The sequence below is a fragment of the Myripristis murdjan genome, chromosome 3, assembly GCF_902150065.1.
Source record: "Myripristis murdjan chromosome 3, fMyrMur1.1, whole genome shotgun sequence".
NCBI lineage: Eukaryota > Metazoa > Chordata > Actinopteri > Holocentriformes > Holocentridae > Myripristis > Myripristis murdjan.
In genome coordinates this window covers 44,974,837-44,990,641 of record NC_043982.1, presented here as the reverse complement: position 1 = coordinate 44,990,641, position 15,805 = coordinate 44,974,837, and the positions used below count along the sequence as shown (strand labels likewise).

Here is a 15,805-nt window from a genome sequence, read left to right as displayed (position 1 = left end):
GATTTAGGAGTTACCTCACTATAGCTAGATGGCAGTGTCTTCTCGTAATTGGCATTAAACATGAAAATCAACAAAACTGCAGTTATTAAAGTGATTTTTGCCTCACTGAAGTTTAAAGTTTAAAGGCAGACCGTGCAGTTTGAAATGGGAGGGCGCATGACTTTGTTTCCTCGTGTTCATGAAGAGGCTGAGGAGGGAGGAAACCCGTCAGGTTCACTCCAACACAAAGAGCTCATTGAATTTAAATGGCTGCCTTGAACCTAATGTTTTGATGTCAAATGAACACAAAAACATAAAGACAGGTTTATGATGGGGGAAGAGATTTGTCCTGACCTCTTGAGGCTTTTGTAAGTCACATTATTTTGAGAATCGAGTGCCAGTCGTCATGATTTACCTTCATCAAAAGAATGTGGGTCATCCTCCCGTTTGAAACTGTACAGTCTGCCTTAAAAAAGGTAAAGAATCCTCCAGATCTTTATTCAGCTTGAAGAGCTTGTTGGATTTGCGCATGGCTTTGCGTCACATTTTGAAGCATGTTCTTACATGTTGTTCCTCCGGCCTTTAGGACAGTTCAGCGGCAAATTCCTTGTGACATCGAATGCATCTTGAAAACCAGCCGTCAAGAAAGTCATGAGTCAAAAGGATCTGTTTTAAATATTAAATATATATTTATATATTTATTGATCAAATTCTGATGTACATACTTTAAAAAAAAAAAAAAAAAAAAAACTGATGCATTCACGGACAGTTCACAGAGTACGGTGTAAGTTAAATTGTCCCTCCGGATCGTGAACTGTCAGTCTCTGTAGATTTTGTAGTTGTTTCTTCATGTTAAAGGTTGATTGAGGAGTGACTTTACACCCAGTGGGCGTTAAGGGTTAATCTGAAGTTATATCTTGGCTCTACGTCAGGAGTAACTTGTATGGTGCAACTGGTTTATAGTCTTACAGTGTAAATCCATGCCTGATATTCAAACTTACACACAGCTGCACTGCAAAAATGCAAAATCTTATAAAAATAAGACATGATCACCTCAGAAGTAAATTGTTTTTAGACAATTTTCACTTGTTTCAAGTGAAAATTCATTTGAAACAAATTTGCTTGTTTCATTGGCAAAATTTTCCAGTGGAAAAAGTGAAAATTCACTTGAAATAAGTGAAAATTAGCTAGAAACAAGAAACAAATTTTGCCAATGAAATAAGCAAATTTTCACTTGTTTCAAGTAAATTTTCACTTGAAACAAGAGATAATTGTCTAAAAACAACTTACTTCTGAGGTGATCATGTCTTATTTTAAGTGTAATGAGATATTTTGACTAGGAATAAGACATTTTTGACTTGAAATAAGACAAATAACCTTGGTAAGATTTTGAGTTTTTGCAGTGTGGTGCAACAGGCTGCAGATGAGCAGTTAGTCGCACTGTTTTATATCTAAATGTGTGCGTGTGTGTGTGTGTGTGTGTGTGTGTGTGTGTGTGTGTGTGTGTGTGTCGTCAGGGTGTGGTCACAGCAGCCACCAGCCTGATCACCACTCTGGCCCAGAAGAGTCCAGACGACTTCAAAACGTCCGTCTCGTTGGCGGTGGCCAGGCTCAGCAGGGTGAGTCTCCGCAGCTTCACGCCGCTTCTTCTTCTCTTCATGAGCTCCCCTGAGCGCCGCTCTCTGTCTGTGGGAGTTTGTGTTTTATTTCCTGTTTTCCTCGCTGGGAGTTTGTGTGTTTTTTTTATCTCGTCTTTTCCTTGTTCCAGATCGTGACCTCGGCCTCCATCGACCTGCAGGACTACACGTACTACTTTGTGGCCGCGCCCTGGCTGTCTGTGAAGCTGCTGCGCCTCCTGCAGTGCTACCCTCCACCCGGTACAGTGCTGTGTGCACCAGAGAGGAGCTAGCATCTTGTTTAAAGGAATAGTTCACCCCAAAAGAAAATTCTGTCATTATTGGATCACCTTCATGTCGCTGAAACACTGACGCTTGTACATAAAAACAAACATTTTGTTGTTACATATAGGACAATAATGTTATCAGACATATCTGAACCTATTTCTCCCTATCATCAAGACGTGTAAAAGTCAGGTTGAAACATACTTGAATTTTTTTTTTAATACAAAAATGGAAGGTTGGATTTTGCTTGAGACCCAAGATGTAATATTCTCATTTAGTTTAACTTGTAGCAGAAATATAATTGGCTGTTAGTGACCAGTGACATTCAGCTGTGACCAGCTTTTCTTGGCTTGTTTGTTGATCGTAAACACATCAGCTGAGCCTCCCTGGCCGCTCAGCTCTGTAGGAAGCTTCTGAGGAGTTTTTGATCATGCAGCTTGCATTTCTTTAGAGACAGGTTAATGTTCAGCTATTTTCAGCCTGTAATGTTCTTGAGAGTCAGGGTTTAGGGTGCACCTTGCAGTATGTATGGCTGCGTGGGGGGTGACGGGTGGTGTTTGTTGCTGCAGAGGACGCGGCGCTGCGAGGCCGGCTGACCGAGTGTCTGGAGACGATCCTCAACAAGGCCCAGGAGCCGCCCAAGTCCAAGAAGGTCCAGCACTCCAACGCCAAGAACGCCGTGCTGTTCGAGGCCATTTCCCTCATCATCCACCACGACAGGTCAGCCAGTCCTCTTGGGGTGTCGGGATCGGGGGGGGGTTGTACAAAGAGATGCTATGTTCCAACACACTGTGCAGATTTATTTTATTAGACGGTAGTTTGACCGAAAAAACCAAACCAAACCAAAAAGAATGAACTGTTTAAGGTCATGAAAGTACTCTGACTTAAGCTGAGATCAGAGTGTAGGATATTAGTGTCTCTCTTAATGGTTTCACTGCAAAAACTCAAAATCTTACCAAGATTATTTGTCTTATTTCAAGTCAAAAATGTCTTATTTCTAGTCAAAATATCTCATTACACTTAAAATAAGACATGATCACCTCAGAAGTAACTTGTTTTTAGACAATTTTCACTCGTTAGGGTTAGAAACAAGTGAAAATTTGCTTGTTTCATTGGCAAAATTTGCCAGTGGAAAACGTGAAAATTCACTTGAAATAAGTGAAAATTAGCTAGAAACAAGAAACAAATTTTGCCAATGAAACAAGCAAATTTTCACTTGAAACAAGAGACAATTGTCTAAAAACAAGTTACTTCTGAGGTGATCATGTCTTATTTTAAGTGTAATGAGATATTTTGACTATAAATAAGACATTTTTGACTTGAAATGAGACAAATAATCTTGGTAAGATTTTGAGTTTTTGCAGTGTTCCATGTCACATCTTGCCACATCTCAACTGAGAGAGGCCACAACCAATCAGCGCATTGTGCCGTCTTTCACGATGTAGTGCGACGTCTGCAGGTGATGATGCAGGACAGTCAACTAATGAACTGTCATGAAACAAGGCGGAGGAGTGGCCACACTAGTGGGCAAAGGATTAAAAAACAAAAAAAAAAACTCTGATGTGCTGGACTTTGTTGTGTGCACCACAGATCTCACTCTAGGGACGTGTTAAGGCTCATTTACACTCAACGTTAAGTCCAGATACAGGCGGAGCCCTCTGTCTGGACACTGCCTTCATTCCATTGTTCATTTGTGCTCTTTTTCAGAAGGCTTACTGATACAGACCAAACAGAGCCGCACCACCAAAAAGTATGGGGGCTGTGCGATAGAAATGCAGTCCATTTACCATTTACCGTTCATTTTCAGACACCACACTAGAAATTTGTCAACTGGGGCCAATTTTTGAAGTTGGGCTGAATTCATGTGGTCTGAGCCCAGCTTCATTTATATTTCATGGAGCTTCACATCACATTGCAAAAAGTCAAAATCTTACCAAGATTATTTGTCTTATTTCAAGTCAAAAATGTCTTATTTCTAGTCAAAATATCTAATTACACTTAAAATAAGACATGATCACCTCAGAAGTAACTTGTTTTTAGACAATTGTCTCTTGTTTCAAGAGAAAATTTGCTTGTTTCATTGGCAAAATTTGTTTCTTGTTTCTAGCTAATTTTCACTTATTTCAAGTGAATTTTCACTTTTTCCACTGGCAAATTTTGCCAATGAAACAAGCAAATTTTCACTTGAAACAAGTGAAAATTGTCTAAAAACAAGTTACTTCTGAGGTGATCATGTCTTATTTTAAGTGTAATGAGATATTTTGACTAGAAATAAGACATTTTTGACTTGAAATAAGACAAATAATCTTGGCAAGATTTTGCATTTTTGCAGTGCACAGACATGCTGTCCTTCAGCTCACACTCATCTGTGTGTTGTGTTGTAACAGTGTTGTCAGTTGTTTTCTGGGAGTTCCTGGATTTGTTATCAAATGTGAGCCGGCGTTGGGACTTCCTGTTGGTCTTGACAGTCTGTTTGTGTCGTTCCTCAGCGAGCCCACCCTGCTGGTTCGAGCCTGTAACCAGCTGGGCCAGTTTCTGCAGCACAGGGAAACCAACCTGCGCTACCTGGCCCTGGAGAGCATGTGCACGCTGGCCAGCTCCGAGTTTTCCCACGAGGCCGTCAAGACGCACATAGAAACCGTCATCAACGCTCTCAAGGTGAGTCGCCCTCCGTGCCGTGACCTTTAAACTCAGAGCTGGGGTCAGATCCTGCCGGTCGCTCAGGTGCTCATGTTCAGAGAAGTACACCGGCTCTTTCAGGCAGGCTGGTTTTGGGTCGACACGGGAAAACGCCAAAGTTCAACAGTCAGCTCAAATTCTGATGATGAGAAACTTCAACATCTCTGGCTCAGTCCCTCATTGGCGGTGTTCAGAATTGTAGTCCACTAGAAAATACCCACAATGCACTGCCGGTCACTACATTGGTCTGATATATACCACAGTGTCATTTATTCATTCAGAGGAAGAAATGAGCAACAGTACATATATGATATGAATATGGGCATTTTTGTTAACTGGCAGCTTTAATTTGTTATTTTTGTTTTTATTTTATGTCTATTTTATTCCTGTGTTTTCACTCTAGCGCTGCGATATGGTGATGATATTAAAACATTTACCACTGGTGCCTCCATACATTATTTACATGCACAATTTTTGGTAAGGAATCATCAGTAATATGGATTTGATGACCAAGCAGGTAGATACAAATAATAAAACAGTATGGACAGACTCATAAGTTCAGAAAATTGTATTTCTTTACTGTAATACAGCCTTTAAAACCATGAAACGGCATAATTTTTGCCATATCATGATATTACAGTATCTTAAATCCCAATCCCAATGCTGTTGTCAACAAATGTTACAGCATCGATAATTTAAAAGACAAACACTTATCCAATCTAAACCTTGCTGGTGTTGTGGTGATGCCTGATGATGCCTCAGTTAGCCTGCTGTGATTGGTTTAATGCTGACCAATAGTCTTAGCCCATAGGATGGACAAGCACTGACTTCAGTAAATCATCTCTACTAGAGACATGAGCTGACCCCGTTCAGTTACAGCGTTATTCATGATGTCTGGAAACCAGGCTAACAGTATGTGTTGTTACCAGCTGTTATGGCTGGAAACTGGAAAGATACTGGATATCAGTAACAGCATCAACAAACATGGTGGTGCGTTCCCAGGAACCAGTGTCTCCTCCCCCAGCATAAGCAGTGAGGTCCTCCTGCTGAGTCTGTGATGGGGGTGAGGGGGTGTGGGGGGGTTTCATGGCAGGGCTCCACACTGAGACCAAAATGGACACATCTTCAACCATTTTTTTTGCAACCATTCACGTTCTCCAAAAATCGAGGACACTGAACTTTACAAAGCAATCCATCTACCTGTTATCACGTTCCAAAAACGAAGCGGTCTGCAGGGGATTACTTAAAAAAGCAAGAGGAGGAGAGAGAGGAGGAGGCTGGTAGAGAGCCAGCGAGAGGTTGTGACTGACGCTGCTGATGCTGAAGTGCAGGCGGGGACGAGCCCTCCGAACACGTGTTCAGACCAGACGCACCACGAAGCGTTAATTCACACACGTGCAGGAGCCTGGCTGTTCACATCAGAAGTGCAGAGTTGGCAAGCATGGGATGCAGATTTCACCATCTATAATGTATTTTCAGTGTGTTTTCTTGTGAACACTGCAAAAACGCAAAATCTTACCAAGATTATTTGTCTTATTTCAAGTCAAAAATGTCTTATTTCTAGTCAAAATATCTCATTACACTTAAAATAAGACATGATCACCTCAGAAGTAACTTGTTTTTAGACAATTTTCACTTGTTTCAAGTGAAAATTTACTTGAAACAAGTGAAAATTTGCTTGTTTCATTGGCAAAATTTGCCAGTGGAAAAAGTGAAAAATTCACTTGAATTAAGTGAAAATTAGCTAGAAACAAGAAACAAATTTTGCCTATGAAACAAGCAAATTTTCACTTGAAACAAGAGACAATTGTCTAAAAACAAGTTACTTCTGAGGTGATCATGTCTTATTTTAAGTGTAATGAGATATTTTGACTAGTAATAAGACATTTTTGACTTGAAATAAGACAAATAATCTTGGTAAGATTTTGAATTTTTGCAGTGAAATTCGCTCGCGGTGTGTGTAGAAAATAGACTAGATGCTGAAAGAGGTGGTTCAGCTGGTGAGCTGTCAGTGGAGCCCTGTCACAGAGTCTCAGATTCACCTGTAAACACATCCGCTTTAATAAGACCTGACCAGTGTGACCAGCAGTAGGGCTGGACAGTATAACAATATTAAATCAACATCCTCATAGAAGATTATGTATCTCCTGATGTTTTGGATACCGTAATATTATTATCATAAATATTATATGGCATAAATATTGTCCTTTCCTGTTTTTAAAGGCTGCGGTAAAATAAACACAGCTGTTTTCTGGACTTATTAGACTGTTGTAGCTGTTTTGTTGTTTACCCGCTTGGTCATCATATCATGTATTGTTTCTTTCAAATGTGTTAGTTGATTTTGTCCGTATCGCCCGGCCCTAGCCAGGTTGACATGTAGAAGGATGCGGTGCTGTTCATGTTGTTGACGTCCTGCCTGGGTGTGTTGTGTTTCCAGACGGAGCGAGATGTGAGTGTTCGCCAGCGGGCGGTGGACCTTCTCTACGCCATGTGTGACCGCAGCAACGCCAAGCAGATCGTGGCCGAGATGCTGAGCTACCTGGAGACGGCGGACTACTCCATCCGGGAGGAGATCGTGGGTCCATCAGCCATGCCGCCCGCCGTCCGCTTTCTCCGTGTCGCTCTCTCGTTCTCAGACGGTTTCTTCTCTCTCCCTCCCTCAGGTGCTCAAAGTGGCCATCCTGGCGGAGAAGTACGCCGTGGACTACACCTGGTACGTCGACACCATCCTCAACCTCATCCGCATCGCCGGGGACTACGTCAGCGACGAGGTGTGGTACCGCGTCATCCAGATCGTCATCAACCGAGACGACGTGCAGGGCTACGCCGCCAAGACGGTGTTTGAGGTCTGTGCCAAAACAAATCAGCTCTGCTCAAAAACAGGGATCACACCACGAGAACAGCCGATAAAAACAAGAATTACAGCCTTTAAAAATCAAAAACACTGTTAGATCTGTGGCTTTATTAGACCTTCAGAGGGCGTGGTGAAAGGTAAATGTAGTGATCAGTAGTCATGGTTTCTGAGCACAGCACTGGTCTACTAACTACCCAAACCACTGGACTTTAGGCCCGTTTCCACCGCAGGAACTTCGGGGTAATTTTACGGGGTCGGGGCCGTTGTCGCGTGTCTCCACCGGAGGAACCACCCCGAAGGAGAGAGTTCAGGAACTTTTACAGGGGCTAAAAAACGTCCCTGCCTCGGGGTAGGGACTCTGAGCGGCCCTGAAAAACCCCTGGGTGCGGCTTGGGGTTTACTTGGTGCTGATTGGATTTACTCACGGCGTGATGTGGTGTCAACAGAAAGTGACAAAATAACCGGACGCTAGCGTTAGCTTTAGCTAGCTTTTAGGCGTCCCTAGCAACACAGCTAACGCTAACATGCTAGCTAACGTTAGTGAACGCTAACAACACATTTTTTTGCCGGGATTTTAGGGACGCTAACGTTAGCTTTAGCGGACGTTAGCTAACGCTAACAACAGTCATTTTGATGCCCCGGTCATGGTCGCTCAGCCGCCCGGTAACTTTACAGGAACCTTCCTCCTACTCGGCCTCTCAGTGGAGACATGGCAGGTGAGAGGGCCGAGCGAGAGGATGTTCCTGTAGCAGCTCCTGCCCCCCAAACACTACCAGGAACATTCTGGTGGAAACGGGCCTTTTGTATTCAAAAAATAAAGTTCTCATTTCATTTTTAATCTCACTGGGTAGAAAAAATGTGTTGTTGCAACGCCTAGCAACATCTTAGCAACCACATGGAACACCAAAAAACAATTCCAAAAAACAACAGCTGATAAAGATGCATCACACCAACACCCAGTGACACTCTGATGAAGGCGGAAGTCAAACGCCGAAACATGTCAGGTAAATAAATAAACCTTAAATGTCTGAAAAAAAGAAAATACATAGAAGACACATGGAATACCGTAGCAACTGCCTAGCAACACCTCAGCTACCACACCAAACATCTTAGCAACTGCCTAGCGATGCCTTAGCAACCATCCCAAATGGCAGAGCAGTCAGCTACCATCATCCTAGCAAACACATGGGACACCATTCACTGTCTTATTTATATTTCCTTATTTCTATAGTTTCCTATCTTTCATTATTGTTGCTGCTGCAGCACTGTGAACTTCCCATGGTGGGACTAATAAAGGCTTATCTTATCTTATCTTATCTTATCTTATCTTATCTTATCTTATCTGTGTATTGGCCTCCCTCAGCTGTTGCTTTAAATCTGAATATGTTGTTAGTCACAGTGCTTAAAAACTGACAGACCATGCAGAACATCAGCACAGCAGCTAACATGTTGTTTGAGTGTTTTTCTGTTTGTGGGGATTCATACCTGTGTGTGTGTGTGTGTGTGTGTGTGTGTGTGTGTAAGTGGTTTCTGTAAGCCTGAACCTTCCCCTCTGCTGTGTTTGTGCCTGCAGGCGCTGCAGGCCCCGGCCTGCCATGAGAACCTGGTGAAGGTGGGCGGGTACATCCTGGGAGAGTTTGGTAATCTGATTGCTGGAGACTCACGCTCCAGGTACAAACAACACACACACACACACACACACACACACCATACAACTGAAAAATCAGCATTTTACTCAGTGGATCCACTTGACAGTTGAGCTCAGTTTTGCTTTCTTAAAAAGTGAATTACATTAAACATGATCTAAAACTGGACATGTTGCAGGTTCTGTCAATGAAGGGCTGACAGGGGAGTTAAGAGTTTGTTGTGTGTACTACGCTATTTTGGTGTTACAGTTGTGAGAAATAAGTACATTTATTTTTTTAAAGAGAAAAGTCATGGTTTACAGTGACATGAAAGAAATTATTTCAGGCATTAATCATATTTGTTAGCATAGCTATTTATCGATATTTTCAACAGGACTTGCTGATATTGTAGTATTGTCATCAGCTGAAATATTAATAATGTATTGATATATTGATATATTAACAATATATATTAACAATATGTGCCTATGTTTCAGTGTTCAGTGCTGCCTTTGGCACAGCTGGATTGTTTGCTGATCATTGCTTTGGTCTCTGAGAATAAACTCGTCAATAGGAGGGGATGATATTTTATCAAGGAGCCCGTCCTACAGGAGGCTTGTGATCGAGATTCTGTCTGAGCCACAGATCTTCCCAGCAGCCTCTCTGTTAGCATGTAAACATGGGTAGTGCGGGGCGGTATGACCTCAAATTTATACCATGATATATTTTGAGTAAACTTTCGGGTTTGGTTTGTACATTAGGGAGAAAAATAATAATAATTTTTTAAAATTCCCATTTCCAGTGTTTTCTGTGTTTTGTCTTATGTGCTAAAATAGCTTTTTTTTTTCTTTCTGAGATTTTAGATAATATTAAATCAACAAACATTCTTCAACAAACACAGTTAAATCAACTATGAAATCACTGCTCTGCTCCTTTAGTAAACTGCATATACTACAATAACTTTTGAATTACACGGAGAATATTAAGAACATTTTCATTTTTCAAGTACAAACTGAAGTAAATTTCTTGCAGCATTCAAAATAGTTCTTATAAAGCATACAATTAATTAATATAATATAATTAAAATAAATAAATAAAAAATTAAAATTAAAAAATTAAATTGGTATTACATGCTGCTCATTGAGTGTTTTCAGCATTGCCTTAGCGAGATGCACAGTGACGTGTGACGTCTGTCTGCCGCTGGCTCTTATCATGAGGACAGCGACTGGTGAGAGACTCAGACACTGATGTCTGCACAGTTATTTTTATTTCTGCAGCGCCGCAAGCCGACGCGCTGCTGTCAGATCCAGAGTGCAGTCTGAAGCTTTCCCCACACCGGCAGACATGTTTGGTTTGGAGCTGACACCAGAGGTTGCTCCTCTGTTGAGCGCCGTCTCCCTGCGTTATCTGCAGATAATGTTACTCAACTCAAATCAGACTTTTTAAAGCCAAACCTTTTTGAAGCCATTTTTAACCGACAGTTTCTTCATCTTTTGATTCCACGTTGGCTGTGCTGCTGCTCGTCTTCATTTTCTCATTCACATATTAAACATGCGATGGTGCTGTGGAAGCGTAGACGTGCGTCACGTGTTTTTATTGGCCTGGTAGTGACGCTGCTTGTTAAAAAGCAGGGACGTGTCGAAGAGATGCTCAACACTGATTTGTGCCGATGTGCACAGTGCATTAGTATGATGTGACAAATAAAATCTATATATCAGGTCAAACATTAGGGCCAAATCAATACAGTGGCTCATGAATCAACCAGTTAACCTTTTTATACTGCGTATGCCACCCACCATTGAGATGTTGGTTACAGTTGTCCCTCGCTATAATGTGGTTCACCTTTCGCGGCCTCGCAGTTTCGCGGATTTTTTTTAATGCAATTTTGCATGCTTTTTTTTTTTTTTTTTTTTTTTTTAACAGCGCATTGTGTTCTGCGTCCTGATTGGCTAAGGGACTGTAGACCATTGTCAATCAGTCTCCTCCGTGCCGTGTCTCCTGTACAGTACAGAATGCGTTCATTCTATAATACTGGACTTATGTTTCTACGAAGGTTTGAACTTTGAGAGTTTAAACAAGAGAGAAAAGTGAGAAAATGTTAATGCCTGTCTGAGAAAAGTGTATAAAGTGTGTAGTGAGGGGTTTTACAGCCTTAAAACATCTAGAATAATTGGAAAAAATAAAGCTGACTACTTCGCGGATTTCGCCTATTGCGGGTTATTTTTAGAACGTAACCCCCGCGATAAACGAGGGACCGCTGTATTTGCTCTCCTCCCTTCCTGTTTTTTCCTTGTTCTCAAACCACTGGTCCGTGTGACCCTGTTTAACTCTGTGCTGCTTAAATTGGGCTCAGCAGACCTCTGTGCAGTTGAAGTAACCCACATAACAGCTTTAAAGTCACTCTGTCCCCGTCCCGCAGCCCCCTGGTCCAGTTCAACCTGCTGCACTCCAAGTTCCACCTGTGCTCGGTGCCGACCCGAGCCCTGCTGCTGTCCGCCTACATCAAGTTCATCAACCTGTTCCCCGAGGTGAAGGCCACCATCCAGGAGGTGCTGCGCTCCGACAGCCAGCTGCGCAACGCCGACGTGGAGCTGCAGCAGAGAGCTGTGGAGTACCTGAGGCTCAGCTGCATCGCCAGCACGGACATCCTGGTCAGTTCAGTGCATGGAGAGCAGACAAATAATGAAAAAAAAAACAAAAAACATAATAATATGTTCTTTGAGCTGTAAGTAAACCTCACATAAAGCTACAGTTATGTTTAGACCTGCTGGCTGAGGAGGCGGGAAGCAGTTTGACTCCATCCTGCTGCATAAATGTCCTCATGTGCCTTCATGCAACCAAGCAGATCAGTTATCAAACCCAGTGACTGCCAGTAGATGGCGCCATAACACATCACACCCACCACCATGTGAAATAGCTGGCAGCAGACTTTGTGCAGGCGTCCCACGGACATGTACAAAGTCCTCTGCAGACAGGGGATGTCAGGGATTTCAGTAAATTCCTGGGACAAGTCCTGGAATGTCCTGGAATTTTATCAGCCCAAAATAGAAAATCATCAACCATGTATTTTTTTTTCTGTTGTGTTCATGTTGTGTTCACTTCCCCCACAGTTATAAAACAGAATAATAGACCTGAATCTGAAGGGGGTTTGAAATTTTGCTCAACAAGTTAAATGTCATGTCACATTCATGCAGTTCTCATAAAATCAACATTTCAGTCTTGGAAAGCTGCAGAAGGTCAGCGGCTGTTCTGTTTTGCACTCGTCGTGGTTTTACCCGATACATAATTTTGGCTTTTTTTGTTTTGTTTGTTTTTGTGACTGAGGTTCTGTAGATCTGTTATTGGAAACTCACATGTAGAAGAGGTGATTCTCAGATCTCTGTTCAAAACGGACACACTCTGATAACCCTTCAGCCTCAGAAGACCGGGGGGCCTGTCTTTGGAACTGGGATTCAGTTAAAATCTCAGTGATTAAGATACAGTGTTTTTCAGTCTCTCTCTCTCTCTCTCTCTCTCTCTCTCTCTCTCTCTCTCTCTCTCTGTGTGTGTGTGTGTGTTGAAGGCGACGGTCCTGGAGGAGATGCCTCCGTTCCCAGAGAGAGAGTCGTCCATCTTGGCCAAGCTGAAGAGGAAGAAAGGCCCGGGCAACCTGCCGGACATCGACGACACCCGCCGCAGCGTCAACGGCAACACCGAGCACAACAACAACAACACCGAGACCACAGCCAAGGTTCACCTTTGAGTCTCTTCTTTTGTTCTTTAGGATTTTAATACAAACCTGATTTTGTGTCTTTCTGGTCATAAGTAGAGACAGGGACCAAAATTAACGTTTACCAGCCAAAGACGGCTAAATTCGGGGGTTGGCAGGTAAATAAATTGTGGTCACCAGCCAGGTGGCCAACATGTAATTTGGGATTACAGCGTAGGTGTGTTGTCTAGTTCCCTGGTGTGATGTGAGTCCACATGATGGTGAAATCTCCTCATTAGCTGCTAATTCACAGCACTGGATTTGTATCTCTCCATTCACTTCCACAGCAAAACAGCCCCCAGAATAAAATAACACTTTCAGCCCAGAAACCAACGCTAAAAAGAGGATTATTACAATATATATATATATATTTAAAAAAACTACCAGAGAAAATAGTGCTATCATCATAATTGTAATTAATTATAATGGAAAAAAGGGCACAGGGACTTTTATATTGCCATAAACCTCTTTGTTGGCTTTGGCTTTAGTTGCATTTTTGTTTTATTTTGGCGTTTCCTCAGCATTTTGCACATCTTCACTTCTTCCTGTCCTCTCTCCCTCCTCCTCCTCCTCTCAATCCCTCTCTCCTTTCTGTCCTGTGTACCTCTCTGTCCTCTCCTTCCTTTCCTTTCCTTCCTTTCCTTCCTTCCTTCCCTCAGTCCTCTCCTTCGGTGGTGGCAGACCTCCTCCCTACCAACCGACCCCGCCCTGCCTCCTCTGCTCCCATCATGCTCTCTGCTGGGACCATGGTACACTGTTAGCCTGCGGCGCCACAGACCAGCCAGTGATTTAACTGAACCTGCTGTGTTTTCAAAGCCTTGCGGCGATGCGTTCAAAGCCTCACCGTGATTACTGACGCCTCATATCTGCACTCATAAGACATTACAGATAAAGTTCATTATCAGCAAAGTGTGTGATAAATGTTTTATTGTTATTTCTCCTAATGCTGCATGTTTTAGAGCTGTGTGTTTAAGATTTAATCTACCAAAAGATGAATGAAATTTGTCCTCATGACTACACCAGAAGTTCAGTTGATAATAATAAGAATCATTCATACAGTATTGGTAGGTATAATTCATTAGTCACTGCTCTGTGTCAGTGTGTGTTATGGAGTGCTGATATAACACACCAGTGTTCATGTGCTGATGCTGGATGATGCTAACGCTAACTGACCTCTGACCTGTTGACCTTCGCTGACCTCCTCCTCCTCAAACCTCGACGTCTCTCAGGGAGCCAGCTGTTTCAAATTTAATGTCGCGTTCGTTCAAGGCAAGGCAAGGCAAGGCAAATTTATTTGTAGAGCACAATTCAACACAAGGTGATTCAAAGTGCTTTACAGAGACATTAAAAGCAGCAAAACACAATTTAAAACAATAAAAACAGTCAATAAAAAGGGAAATAGAATTGGGAATGATAGCGAAAATAAAATACAGTAACATAAAATAAAAAGGGAAATAGAACGAACCATCTGTATTCCCATGCAGTGAAGAACTGCTCAGTGTTCTGCTGTTGGCATTCAAATATAACAACATTAAATTATTGCAAATTCAACATAAATCAAACAACATACAGTGAATATAATACATGCATGCCTGTGTTGAGGCACTATTAAGAGAATATTTGGAGTTTATTTATTTTTCTCTTTAAAGGAAGGTTTACGCAAAATACCCTTTTTTTCTGACTCCCTCAGACCAGATGTTGGACACCACTCTCACCTCTGTACATCCTGTGGTTTGGTTCCTATGGTTAGCATTTCATGTTAGCTTGAAGTCTACGGCATTTGTTAGCCTAGTTCTGTGAAAAAAATAAACCTTATACAACTCCAGAGCTGTCTTATTCACACAGTGGATCATGTGGTTTTGAAATACCTGTCTTACATGATCCACTGTGTGAGTGAGACAGCTTCAGAGCTGCTGGAAGGTTTATTTTTTCACTTTGATGGAGCCAGGCTAACGACTCCCATAGACTTCAAGTCTTTATGCTAAGCCAACAGGAAATGCTACCCATAGGAACTGAACCACTGGACGCACAGAGGTGATAATGTCATCCAACATCTGATCTCGGGCTGGATTTTGCGTCTCTTGCATGTCTTAAAGGAATATTCCTTTAAAATAGTAAAGTGACTACAGAAAGAGATTTTGTTTTTAGAAAGAATCGAGTTTTTTTTCTCTAAAGTGACTGAACTTGTGTCTTTGAATGTAAACTACATGGATATATTGATAATCCATAACATATCATTAACCTTTCTCTTGGACAGTGACTGTGTTTTCACTGAGCTCATTGATCGTCTGTCCATTCATTCACGCTTTTAAAACAAACTACCATGCTGCTGCTGTCCGATGTTACATGCATGTCAAAATATATGAAGCTGTGAGGGCAGGCAGTCGTATCGTCTAACGTCTGATTGTCTGATTTGTCTGATGAGCAGCTCCGCGTTCGACCGGATCGCTGCTCATGAGGCTCGGGGTTACACACCTGAGCCTGCAGCTAACTGTTTAGTCAGCTTTAACCAGCATGTGGTATAAAAACGTGCTGATCACACTGTCTGTGCTTTTATCTGCTCAGGTGTGCAAGTTGATGTTTGCTTGTTGCTCCTCAGGTGTCTTCAGACCTGTTGGCTCTAAGCCCCGCCCCCTCAGCAGGAGCCAGCCTGCTGGTCGACGTCTTCTCTGAAAGCTCCGCCCCTGCAGCCGCCGACGTGTACGAGGACAACTTTGCCAGGTGGGACGCAAACAGCCAGGGATCTAATCCACCCACATCGACTTCTCAGGGCCAATAACGACACAGATTATCAGTAATCTGGGACACGATGAGAATCCAGGAGATGATATTCATTTGTAGTAAATTTGAAAACTGCGGTGTCATATCTTAGAGTATTAGAAACTTCAGCACAAACCTTGCTTTGAATTAATGAATGTTTAAGTCGCATAATTAGTTTAAAAAAGCAAATAAAATTACAAGAGAATTAAGGGGAAAAAAACATATACAGCTGTCCCTCGCTATAACGCGGTTCACCTTT

At 42.2% G+C, this 15,805-nt stretch overlaps 1 protein-coding gene across 1 annotated transcript in view; it reads left to right on the top strand.

The window, feature by feature from the left end:
- Positions 1 to 15,805, top strand: part of LOC115356856 (AP-2 complex subunit alpha-2) — a 39,731-nt gene that overhangs the window by 13,852 nt on the left and 10,074 nt on the right. The window contains exons 6-15 of the mRNA XM_030048142.1: positions 1,497 to 1,598; positions 1,748 to 1,856; positions 2,450 to 2,600; positions 4,370 to 4,538; positions 6,997 to 7,134; positions 7,223 to 7,405; positions 8,987 to 9,084; positions 11,458 to 11,689; positions 12,601 to 12,768; positions 15,386 to 15,507. Coding sequence (XP_029904002.1) covers positions 1,497 to 1,598; positions 1,748 to 1,856; positions 2,450 to 2,600; positions 4,370 to 4,538; positions 6,997 to 7,134; positions 7,223 to 7,405; positions 8,987 to 9,084; positions 11,458 to 11,689; positions 12,601 to 12,768; positions 15,386 to 15,507 — 1,472 coding nt within the window. The remainder of the gene's footprint in view (positions 1 to 1,496; positions 1,599 to 1,747; positions 1,857 to 2,449; positions 2,601 to 4,369; positions 4,539 to 6,996; positions 7,135 to 7,222; positions 7,406 to 8,986; positions 9,085 to 11,457; positions 11,690 to 12,600; positions 12,769 to 15,385; positions 15,508 to 15,805) is intronic.